Here is an 11991-nt window from a genome sequence, read left to right as displayed (position 1 = left end):
TAGCCTTCATGCCAAGCATAAAAGGTTTTGAAGGGAAGTGCTGCTCCAGACTTGATACCACTGTGCCTAGCTACCAGATTCCACATGCATCACTTAAAGAGGAATTATTGTGGTACTAGTACGTACTAACGTACATGACCCATGACGTGTTGACAACGCACACCCTAAACACTTCCGTATCCCATCCACAACAATCATAGAGCAAAAATCACAATATTGGAATGGTTCATTTCTTTTTTCTGAAAATAAGAGGAAGCACTTCGTAAAATTATAAAAAGTTCCTAAAAAGATCCTATTAATCCGCTGCAACAATCCATGCCCGGAGTTTGATCCCACGATTCAGAAAATCAGTTATCTAACATGGAGATATACATATACATCATCTAGATTACAAACTATAGTACTATACACACCTTCAATCTATTGACAGTTTCATAGAACACCTCTGTGCTGTGCAATAGGGAGTGTGTGTACATGTTCAGATTCACGAAGTGAAGTGAAAACAATACAGTATGCCCTATGTGTACGTAGCAGCAATAACATGGTTTGCTCATTTCATCCTTACTAGGAAAATGCTCAGCTCCGGCGCGCCGCCACCTCCAGCACCACAGTCGCCGGCGTTGCCACCCTCCTCGGGGTTGATCATGTAGAAGGCCTCCGAGTCCTTGGACCCGACTACGCGCTCGACGCGGGCGCGCACGTACGTGAGCTCGCCGTCGGGCCCCGCGGGCACGCCGCCCTCCTTCTCGGGCGCCGCCGGGAGCACGCCAGCGCCCATGGACACGCCGCGCAGCAGGCGCAGAACGTGGCGCTCGTCATCGGAGGCCTCCTTCCTCCGGATGGCGTACCCGGCCTTGCGGCCGTTGCAGTAGACGGCCCAGACGTACTCCTCCACGAGCCGGCGGCGCGCGCTGCGGGTGTCGCTCTCCAGCGCCAGCTTCACCACCCCGGACGAGATCTCCCGGTGCAGTGCGCTCGTCAGCATGGGCAGCTCGATCAGGAACAGCGGCGGCGCGCGGGTATCCTCGTGGATGGCCAGGCTCACGCGCCCGCGCCGGTGCCCGAACAGCGTCACCGTCGTGGCGTGGTCGGCCAGGAGCGCCCGGTTGTGCTTGCCGAGCAGCGCCACCATCTTGCACCCGGAGGATAGCATGGGCATGAGCTTGAACATCTTGAAGATCCCGCCGCCGCCGCCACCGCCTCCTCCGCTGTCCGAGATCTTCGTCCGGCGTCCATTGGTGGACGGCCGGAGCAGCGCGCGGAAGGAGGGGCCGTCCATGAAAGACGGCATTTTTGGGAGTGAGTTCGAGTTGGTGCAGTGCAGCGCGGTGTTACTTTTCTCTGAAGCAAAGGGGGCTCTCGTGAGGATATATAGCCATACGAGTCTACGACAGGGAGAGGCGGGAAGGAAGTTGGAAGGTCGTTGTTAGGCTGTTCATTGACTATTGGAGTCTTACCGATGCCCATGTTTTGCTTGCTTGGATTCTTGTACGTTGGATCTGAGTGGAACCCTCAAGTCGGATAACGGCGGATGATGACAATGTTGATCGTGTAAGCCAAAAATTTTAGGTTTCTGATAAATAGTGCAGATTATGTGTATAGTACTATAATAAGAGGGCAATGCAATGTTTTGTGATATTTTTTGGGCATAGGTGTGGGATTTTGTTAGAATTTGATCATATTTTTTGAGCTTCAACCGAATCTTGAGGTTGATAATGCCAAAGTTCGCATTTGTCACACTTCATTTCTTCCCCATCTGCGCAAACATATATATAATAATTAAGGGCTGAAGGTGAATGGTTTCGTAATTAAGGGTTGAAAAAACTGAACTCTGCCCATGCATAGTTGAGGATTTAAACCCCATATATGAATTATTTAGTTAAACTTTCCACTTCCATCAAGGTTCTATCGACAAGGACATTCCGGATCATGGCAGGCCGATAGGATCGATGGTGATATGCACGATGGGCTAGTTGGGGTGGTGCAGAATGGAGGAAGAGCATGGTTGCTTTTCTCGTTCGGCATTCGGCAAGTGTCCTTCCCTTCATCCATTTGCCCTGAAAGTTGCCATCGTGGGCTCTGTTCGCGTTTCACCTCGTCTCAGACGTAGGGGGATTTTTCACAGGTGCGTGTGCACACAAGACTTATTATCCCTGTCATTTATTTGCATCTATCTGGATTCGTGCTGCAAGGGGTAGGTAGAAAAATAATAACGTGTGAGAAAACTCAATTGTTACAAAGAATATCATGAAAGATAGAGATGGCTGAGAAAAGTCGGGTTGGATGTGGTTATGCTTTTCCCCATCTCAAACAGCACTAGCTAGATAGATGCCACTTGAACCTTCATTTCTCTCATCCTCTTGCACATCAGAAACTGCATATGCTTTATGCTTATATATCCCAATCCATGAAGCTGTCAATCAGTTCGCCTTACATATGTCCGTCTAGTAGGAGTAAGCGCTATGGCCTGCCTGTACGATCAGGATTAAGGACCACAAAAATTGGAGATCAATCAGAGGTGTGCATGCAATGTACACAGGGATACATTTCCTGCACGTACAATGATTTCCTTGTTTCCTTGCTAGCGATAGATCGTCGAGGCACCTTGTTTCCTTTTCCAAGCCGGCGTGTGATGAGTCTTTTCTTCCGTATAGTGAAGCTGCGGCAGCCGAATTATTTGGGTGCGGCCGTGGGTTTGTGGGTGTGCATGCCGCGTGCACATGGCGTGTTGGGATTATCGATGATATGGACGGATGCATAGCGCCGGCGTGGGTGCAGGCGCACGTTGCTTCGGGCTGTCAGTTAGTTAAGGTAGGTGCAGCTCGTGTCCGATCGTGCATCAGTTGGGCAGAGATCGATCAACCAGCCGGCGAAGTGCGTATTCGTGCACCGATTGCCTTTGTCTGTGCTGTTCAACCTATGTAGTTTAATTGGATCACGTGTGAGCTAATCCGGCCTGGATGATCTAAAATGGAGGCACTGAGGCAGCAAAGCATATATACTGATCAGTTATCTTGGGCACTTGCCATCACCTCATCTTTTTCTTAGATCGATCTTCTTCACGTGTTTTTGCTACTGATGAGTAGTGACCGCACGAACACATAGGAAAATTAAGCTATATCTTTATTACTGTGAAAAAAAAATAAGGCGCGGGTAAGTAGTACGAGGTTTGGAAAAGGAGTTGAAGTCTGAATCTGAACCTAATCGATGAACTACGCACTATCATATACTGTGTCCCAGCAATAATCAAAAGCAACCCCAGATAGATCCAGCGGTGTTCTTGTACTGCCTACCTATAGCTAGGTCCCCACTGAGATACATAGCGTAGCTTTGGTAAATGCACATGATCGAGCTATCGATCATCTCTTGCTACGAGCTGCGGCAAGCCAGCAACTAGTGGCCACTCTGCAACTGGAACTGAATAACATCAACAGTAGTAGCCTGTAGCCAGCAGCATATCAGTCGGTGCCTGGTAAGTGTGATAAATGTAGCTCATTCTTCAGAAAGACAGAAACCAACCGCATGCAGTTGGACCGTGTTACGGCAAGCCATAGTATACCTACGTTAGGCTACCCCAACAATATAGGCTGGCAATGGCGCGCAACAGGTTTCCGATGAAAACGCATCGGAGATGAGCAAAGTGTTGACGCTTGACAGGGAAAGATCCATGTTTGGTGAGGGGGAAGAAAGCGACGGGTCACATCAAAGCAAAACTGGAGCCGAGTCGACGAACGAACGATCGATTATTCACGAGCTGCTGTGCTCACTCGTTGCTAGGATCGGAGCTGGTCCACGTCCATCTACTTTATCATCATCCGTGGCAAAAGCGGGCGCGGCCATGTGACGCTGCGTGTGCCTGCTCCTTCCTCCAAGGGCCTGGGTCCCTGTGCGTGCATATGCTCGTGTCCTTCCGGCCGGCGCATCTGCATATGCATCCCTCGCCAGCTCGCCGCCGCCCGGCCCCCACGCGTGAATCGATCGAACTGCCTCCCGGTCTTCTTTTAGGTAGTGATTGGTCTAATACAATGCAATTCGTGTTTGGTTGTTTGGTCAGTCTAAACCAGCTAGCATAAAATTGTGTTTACAAGTCATAGGTGAAGTTACCGTCCTATTTCCCCTCTCTTCTCCACCACCTCCAACCAACCCTCCTCCTCACCGCTAGCCACACCCTCCACTCCCCTGCAGGCTCCTCTCTCCTAATGCCTCTGCCTCCTGCTCTACTCCCCTCACCGAAGGTACCTGCGAAGTAGTGCCACCACTCCCTCCTCTCCCCATGCTGTAAGGTGAAAGATGATGAGCTTAATCGAGCTTGTTGACTTCCAAATCAGGCTCAACACCATCCGATTTCAGCTAGTGAACTTCCAAATTGAGGTCACCACAGTCTAATTCGAGCTCTTCCGTGGCAAGAATAGCAGACAGCAACGAGCGAAGGAGTACTACAGGATTGCGACGAGCTCACGGAGTCACGACAGCGGGTCTTCTTGTGCGGCGGGCGATGGCGCGAGAATATTCGGATCCACGACAAGCAGCCGTCATGGCGCCCGCGCGCGAACACCGTCGAAGAAGCCGGGCTAGCGCGCCGTCACCAGCGCCATCGATACGGAAGGGGCAGAGTCCGCCGTGCTCAGATTTGGCGGTGAATCAAGGTCCGACCGGCCGCACGGGATGGGGGAGGTCGGCCACTGCAGGCTTGGTGTGGAGGCGGCGATGCGGGGCGACGGAGGAGGTGCCCAACGCGGGAGGTGAGTGGATGTGCAGGTTCGAGCTAGACGAAGTCCGGCTCCGCGGATGTGACTTCCTCTCTCGTTTCCAGCTAGCCAGGCTAAGAGGACCATGCATGGTGCATAAGTTGAGCCTGGCTAGGGGGCTTATGCACCTAACCAATCAGGCTTAAAGTAGTGGGAGTTTGGTTGGGGCTTATCTTCCGATCCAACCCCGTTATTCCGGACTGGGACACGTACGGGTTCGGCGAGATGCTGTGTTAGCTTGCCCCAGCTAGCCTCGCAACGCTACGGTTCTGCAGGCTATCTAGCCCGGTCCCCGGCGCGATCGCTAGCTATCTCTTGCCGGCCGGATCGGACACCGCATGCGAGTCGGGCTTGTAGTGTCGTACGTCCTCGGTCCTCCCCCGCTAGGGGAAAAAAAGCTCGTTGGAATTTTGCATTTCGTACGTGGCATGCCCCATTCCCATCCCGTCGTCGACTAGTTAAAAGCAAGCTTGGGGACCGGCCGATGCCTTCCGTTGCATTGCATGCATCCATGCCAAACACTTATTGGAATAGCAGTGGGCACATCGGCAACTGGGGGCCTGGGCCCTAGGCCAGCACTGGACTGAGTCGGTGCTTCCTGGAGCCTTGGAGCCTTCCTATTCTTTAGCAGAATTAATACGAAAATACTCCTAGCCCACAACGGCTTGCGCGCGCCGGTACTATCTATCGTCATTCAGACGTGCTTTGTGATTCGGTTTGGTCAACGCCCGCCGTTTCCAGTGTTGTTTCCTGTGCTCATTCCTGCCTTCGCTGTATTCCCAGCTGAGCTCCCTTTCATTCCAAAGATCGTCTCCTGCCTTTCTTCACCACCGCTCTCGTGTCGCCCGCCCCCGCCCCCGTGCCCTCGCTGGAGCCGCTCAGCCCGGCCGTCCTCAACGCGCCCTCGCTGGAGCAGGTCGCCCCAGCCGTCCTCAACGCGACCTCGCCATAGCAGCTCCTCTCTACGGACTGGCAAGTCCGGCTTCTGCCCATCTTCTTCTTCTCTGTTCAGTTCACCAAAGATGCGTAGATCTGGTATGCTGTCGATTTTTGTGTGTTTTTTCGTTGATTTTTTGTTTGTTCCTGCTTCTATCTTCTTCTTTGGAGACTCATGGATCCGGCGCGCGTATTCTTGAATCGATGGTATATTGCTAGCATGTGATTCTCCATTTAGGTCGATTTGTTTCGTTCTTCCTCGTTCCTTGTCCAGTCCACATCGACTCCGTCTAGATGGTGTTGGCCCAAAATAATCTTTTCCATTAACCACAGCAACAAAGGTAGCTTAGGTACATATTTATAGCCAACCTTGGGTATGTGGCTTACAAGCTAAACAAAGCATCTAAGCATCTAAGCATCTAAAGAGCATCTAAAGTAGTAATTGGGATAAGGTGGCACGAACCACCCACGGATACAAGTGCTCACAGGCACTAAGTGCACATAGGCACTACTAATACATTATTCTATCACCATTAGGACTTAACTCTTATATTCTCAAGTTTGGTTCGGAGTTCTTGGAACTTGATTCTTCTTAGTGTTGATGTAGTTGCCTTGATGCTCCCGTCCTCCAAGCAGCCGCTTCATGGAAATAGGGTTCTTCGTCGGGGCTTGAGCGGACTTACTATCCGCATCCATCTGCATCGCAGCGTGCCAAACCGCGTGTCCCTCAGCCTCAGCGAAAGAGCGAGACTCGTCGTCGTCGCACGTTAGGTGAAGCACGACCTCGGGGTCGTGAGGCACCCATCCAGACACCGGCTGGTCGCTGAGAATATCCGCCATGGTGTGGTACCATAGTGGCTCGCCATCGTGGTACGCATCGATGTGGTCCTCATCATGAGGGAGCGGAGTGGTGAACTCCACCGAGCGGGGCTCATCGTTAGCCGGTGTCGATGAAGCAGTGCTCGGAGGAGTGGCTGTCGACGCTGGAGTGTGTGGTGTGGCCGGCTGTGGTGGTGGCGGTGGAGATCGCCGCACCCGGAGGAGTACTCGCCGAAGTCGGTGGAGGACTCGTCGGCGTCGGTGTAGAGCTCGCCATAGTTGGTGGAGACCCGCGGACTGGGGTAGACACGCTCGGTGAAGAAGAGCTGCCCACTCCCCTAGCTCCCATAAGTGGACGTAGTCATTGTACGTCAAAGTTGAGCCGCCGTCCACCATCTTGCCCCGCACCATCTCCTTGGTGCCGAGCTGTGCCACTTTCGCGTAGAGGACGTAGAGGTTGTTATTCCCCCTATCCACCTTGGCGAGGAGGCAGCGGTGTCGATCCCAGATGCAGAGCACTCCGCTGTCGATCTCCACGCGTGACCCGTTCTCATCTGGATGCCCGAGGCTGATGATCGAGTTCCTCAGCGCGGGAATGTAGTAGACACCAGTGAGGAGCCAGTGCTAGCCAGTCCTGGCGACGAGGATGATGGAGTCGACGCCCTTGATCTCCATGGCCAAAGAGTCGTCGAACTTGATGGAGCCACGCACGTCGACGTTCAAGTCAGAGACGTACTCTCGGTGCCCGGTCATGTGGTGTGTGGCACCACTGTCCAGGAACCAGCCATCGATCTTGTCATCGCTGGTACCGTCAGCGAGGGAGACGTGTGCGCGCGACTCGTCGAGGTGGAGGAGAGCCGTCGCGGCCGGTGCCGCGGGAAAAAGCTCGATGGTACCGTGAGCCAGGAACAGAGTTGGCTCCTCCTCCTCCATAGCCTGCGCAATGTGGGTCTGGTCGTGCCTCGGCTGACAGCACTCCCTAGCCCAATGGCTAGTCCTGCCACAATTGTGGTAGGTGTCATCTCGTGCGGACACGCGCTTGCTAGCTGCGGCACCCTTAGCGCCTCCTCGCGCCTTGCGCAGCTTGCCGTGCTTGTGACCTCCTGTCGAGGAAGAAGACTCCCCCTTCTTCCGCTCCTTTTGACGGGTGAGCCACCTCTCCTCAGTGAGGTGGAGCTGACCACCGATGGTGACCTCCTTGCTAGAAGAAGGCTCATCACGGTCGTTGACTGCCTTGAGCCACCCTGTCAGCTCCTCGATAGACAACGCTGAGAGGTCAAGCAGCGTCTCGATGGAGATGGCGAGCTGCGAGTACTTCTTCGGAACGACGTGCAGAAACTTCACAACAGCTTTCTCCTCGTTGATCTCGTCGTCGTCGTACTGCTCCAGCTGCTGCATCAGGCTGGAGAGGCGGAGGGCGAAGTCGTCGATGTCCTTGTCCGGCTTGAAAGCCAGACGATCCACTCCTGCCGAAGCTTCTGCAAAGTGGACTTGCGGGTGCGGTCGCTGCCAACTTGGGCTGCAGTGATACGTCCCAAGCGGCCTTGGTGGTCCTCCTCCTGCGAGGTTTGCCGCCATCTCCATCGGGACCATGGCGAGCAACGCCTTGAGCGCTCGCCGCTCCTCGTGGCTGTCGACGTCACCGTATGGGATCGTGTCCCACATCTGCTGCACTTGGAGCTTCACCTTCATCACCGAACTCCATTCGATGTAGTTGGTCTTCATCAACATCGGCCACTGCATGCTGCCGATGGACTCCCGGATGATGGTCTTGACGATCCTCGGGGATGTGGAGTTGAGGCCGGAGTCGTAGTCAGAGTCGTGCTCGGCGTCCTCGCCTCGATGCGGGTCTTGGACCCACCAATCCACATTCGCGTTGCCGCATCCTGTGGTTCGGGACGGCTGCCCTGCGTGTGTGCCTCAGCTCCTCCTCGTCGCGTCGCACCATCTCATACGTCGCCTCCGCCTCCTCGCGTAGCCGGTCTGCCTCTAGATGCCGCTAGGTAGCAACCGCTGCTGCCGTCTGTGCCTCCTTGTTGGCAAGGCGGGCTGCCTCAGCTGCGCGCGCTGCCTGAGCCGCAGCCGCCTATTGCCACTTGGCATCGCGCACCGCCGCCGGTCCTCTCACCATGCAGCCCCCACCCACCGCTCCTCCTCCTCCTCGTGCGCCGCAGCCGCACGTCGTGCTTGGCCTCGTTTTGCTACTGCCTCCTCCTCAGCCGCCATGCACTGCTCCTCCTCCTCGGCCGTGGCCCTGCGATGTCGCGCACTCGAAGTAATCGAGCTGCTAGAGGAGGAGACCCGCGATGAGGTCCTGGAGCTGGCCGGGAGCGTCGGCACCTCGCCGGCCGACGGTGGCGCGCCGACCACCAGAGCCCTCGGCATCTACGGGGCCCGCGCTGCTCACTCCCACTGGCCGTCTGGAGCCCCTGGAGCCTGCCATGGGAGTTGTCTGTGCGCAGCTGATCTGCTGCCGCCATCGCTGCCTGCACGTGCCGTGTCGCCGCCCGTCACCCGAGCGCCGATTCACCGCCGCTGCACCCGATATGCTGCCTCTCGCGTCGGATCTGCGCGGAGGGAGGGAAGAGGGACAGGCCGCCGGTCGGATCTGGCCGAGGAGGGTCGCGCCACTGCCGAGGTGGGCCCGTGCCACTGACTAGGGTTTCGGCCGAGTGAGGGGCTGGAGCATGGGTCAAAGGAGAGAGAGGGGTAGGTGGGAAAGATTTAGGCTCTAGATACCAATTGTTGGCTCAAAATGATATTTTCCATTAACCACAGCCACAAAGGCAGCTTGGGGTACATATTTACAGCCAAGGTGGCTTACAAGTTGAGCAAAGCATCTAAATATCTAAAGAGCATCTAAAGCAGTAATTGGTAATAAGGTGCACGTAGGCACGAACCACCCAGGGATACAAGTGCACACAAGCACTACTAATACATTATTCTATCACCATCAGGACTTAACTCTAACAGATGGCTCACCAGAGTCGTTTGTTCTTCTATTGCACAGGTCGATTTTCATTGTTTTGCAAGTAGAGCTGCAGAACAATCGTCCATTAATTCTGTTCGATGCATTTTAAGATTGAAGTTTCAGGAATTCAGTTATTTTTGTTCATTTCTGTACATGTTTTGATCACATAAGCTTGACCTTAACCCTGTTTCAGAAAATCATTTTAAGATTTCCAGTTTCAGACAACCATGGAAGTTGCTAACTCTTTTCATCCTCTCTAATTGTTAGATAGGTAAGCTATGGATATGGGAGGATACATTTAATAAGTACGTTGAAGTCATGAACCGTCAGTTACACTGATGGAGAAGTAAAGTAACTGCAAATACAAATAGCGTCTCTGGAGGCTGAACCGCTGAAGTATTCTAGGGTCTCTCGGATGGACAGATGCATTCATCAAGAAGATGTTGCCGCAAACCACAGGCATACTAGATTCTATAAGTTTTTGTTACTTTTCCTATGCTCAATTTGGGTTGTGGAAGTGCTTGTTTCGGGCTGACGACTTGATGTTAATCTCAGCCTGTAATTAATTTGATAGCAATTACTCTTCAGTTTTGACAACCAATTTAATGCACTAATATAATTCTTGATACAATCTTCAATCCATACTACTCCCATGTTTTCGATGATTTGGTGACCAAACAGGGCTAGAAAGGACTATCACAAATTATTGCTACATCAGCAGCTGAGGTGTTCCTTGAGCTAGGAGCTAGGAGGTGTTTAACTGAGGTGTTCCTTGAGCTAGAAGCTAGGAGGTGTTTAACTGAGGTGTTCCTTGAATTATTCCACCATTTATATTGTATGATCTAGCTAGGGACTTTTCAGCTTCTATGCTAGTTGTCAAATGTCTAGGCACTTTCTGTTGTACCAATGGTTTGGATTAGTTTCGAACACTATTGATGCAGTACTCCAGTTATGGAATCTGCCTTGCCAGCCTGTGACCGATCATGGGAGTTCCAGTTGCATTTCGTTACTATACGTAGCTAGCAAAATGTCCCTTAACAGCAGTAGCACTACCTTAAATGTCCTGGTAGTACTACTTGAAAAGTTGAAATGTTCAAACCGAATAAACGATGGCACCACATGACGAATCTATGGATGGTAGTGAAGACAAAATTGACTAACAAAAGTTCAGTGACATCATTTTGTGTCCAGAGTTTCGGTTGGGACATTTTGTTTACCACACTTCATAAAAGGTACTGAAATTTCCGGTTGGGTCATTTCACTTCTAGTATTGTATGGGCAGGTGTAAGAGGAAATAAGAAAACTAGTATGCATTGGGAATGTAACAGCTAACAGGTTTCTTGGCATGGGCAGCAGTGCACAGCTCAGTGTTGTGGGGGTTTAAAATTGCATCATACTCAATCGAGTACAACGTTTCGTACTCCATTGAATCGTTTCAGTTAGTTGTGCCATGTGTCAGGTGCCCAGGCTGCAGGCCTGCAGCTCTAGCCCATGCCTGTTTGGCTTCACGAAAAGAGGTGTGGCCGCGTGGGGAGTCTGCAGCTCAATCTGAATGTTGCAAACAATGGTCAGATAAGCTAGTTCCTACGTAGATGTTATTCATCCAAGTGAAATTTTGGATAATTTAGCTAGTTGCAATGGTCACATCCAGGGAACTGAGTTGGATATATTCCACTAACTGAAGGGACGTAATGAATTTGTCACCCTGGACATGAGGCGAGTCCTATTGAGCAGTTCTCACCTCAAGGAACACCTCCTAGCTCCTACCATACAGCTTGCCATCCTATGTCCTATCCATGCTACCATGAGGAGAGATGAGTTCAATATTCTCCTCTTCCTTTGTCTTGATCCATAGTAAGGATATAGTTTCACTACTATGAAATGAAATGAAATGTACTGCTCCCTTCATCCCAAATTGTAAGTCGTTTTAACTTTTCTAGGTTTATAGATATTATTATGCACTAGACATACCCTACATACACTATATCTGGATGCACAATAATAGCTATGAACTAAAAAGTTAAAACGACCTACAATTTGGAACGGAGGGAGTGCTTCACTGCACCACCAGGAAACAGGCCAACAACTTATTGCAGAAGTAGGGTGTAACCAGGATATGTGGTAACTTCTTTTAACATTTAAACCACTACCTTCCAAAATGCTTTGTCAAAAAGTTCGGTACCTTTCAGTTGATACATTCCAAAAAGTATGGTACATTTGCACATTTTATTAAACATCAACACAAATACTACAATGTGCTAGAAAAAAAATGTAGTAATTCTTCAGTCAAAAAATGTAAAAATACTACCACCAAACTAGTGAATGAGTGAGCACGCGCATGGTGCGAGCGGGGGAGGCGGCGGAGGCCAGGACGGGAGCTCGTATCGTGGGCAATCAGGAGAGAACGATTCCCAGCACGGAAGACGGAACGCTATCGGGAACCGTTCGCTAGTAAATCTCATCAACATTTCTGCTACCTTCAGTAAAGCCTTCTTATAAGGATAGTTTCTCTTCAAC

General features: G+C 51.7%; 1 protein-coding gene and 1 long non-coding RNA gene across 2 annotated transcripts; one reads left to right on the top strand and one right to left on the bottom strand.

The window, feature by feature from the left end:
* Nucleotides 1–204: 204 nt before the first annotated feature.
* LOC101778065 (protein MIZU-KUSSEI 1) lies at nt 205–1355 on the bottom strand. Its single transcript, XM_004956999.2, has one exon. It carries the CDS (start codon nt 1289–1291, stop codon nt 551–553), a length of 741 nt encoding a protein of 246 aa, XP_004957056.1. The 5' UTR covers nt 1292–1355; the 3' UTR covers nt 205–550.
* Nucleotides 1356–5434: 4079 nt separating this feature from the next.
* On the top strand, nt 5435–10116 carry LOC111256285. The gene is made up of 2 exons (XR_002676313.1): nt 5435–5783; nt 9742–10116. It is a non-coding gene; the product is annotated as an uncharacterized LOC111256285 (long non-coding RNA).
* The last annotated feature ends 1875 nt before the right edge of the window (nt 10117–11991 follow it).

The sequence above is a fragment of the Setaria italica genome, chromosome II (assembly GCF_000263155.2).
Source record: "Setaria italica strain Yugu1 chromosome II, Setaria_italica_v2.0, whole genome shotgun sequence".
In the NCBI taxonomy this organism is placed as follows: domain Eukaryota; kingdom Viridiplantae; phylum Streptophyta; class Magnoliopsida; order Poales; family Poaceae; genus Setaria; species Setaria italica.
The sequence above is the reverse complement of the archived record's forward strand: the minus strand, read 5'-3'. Positions and strand labels throughout refer to the sequence as shown.

Bases quoted from the DNA above. Each gene is read 5' to 3' on its own strand.
- LOC101778065 (XM_004956999.2), bottom strand. From the start codon at position 1,291: ATGCCGTCTTTCATGGACGGCCCCTCCTTCCGCGCGCTGCTCCGGCCG.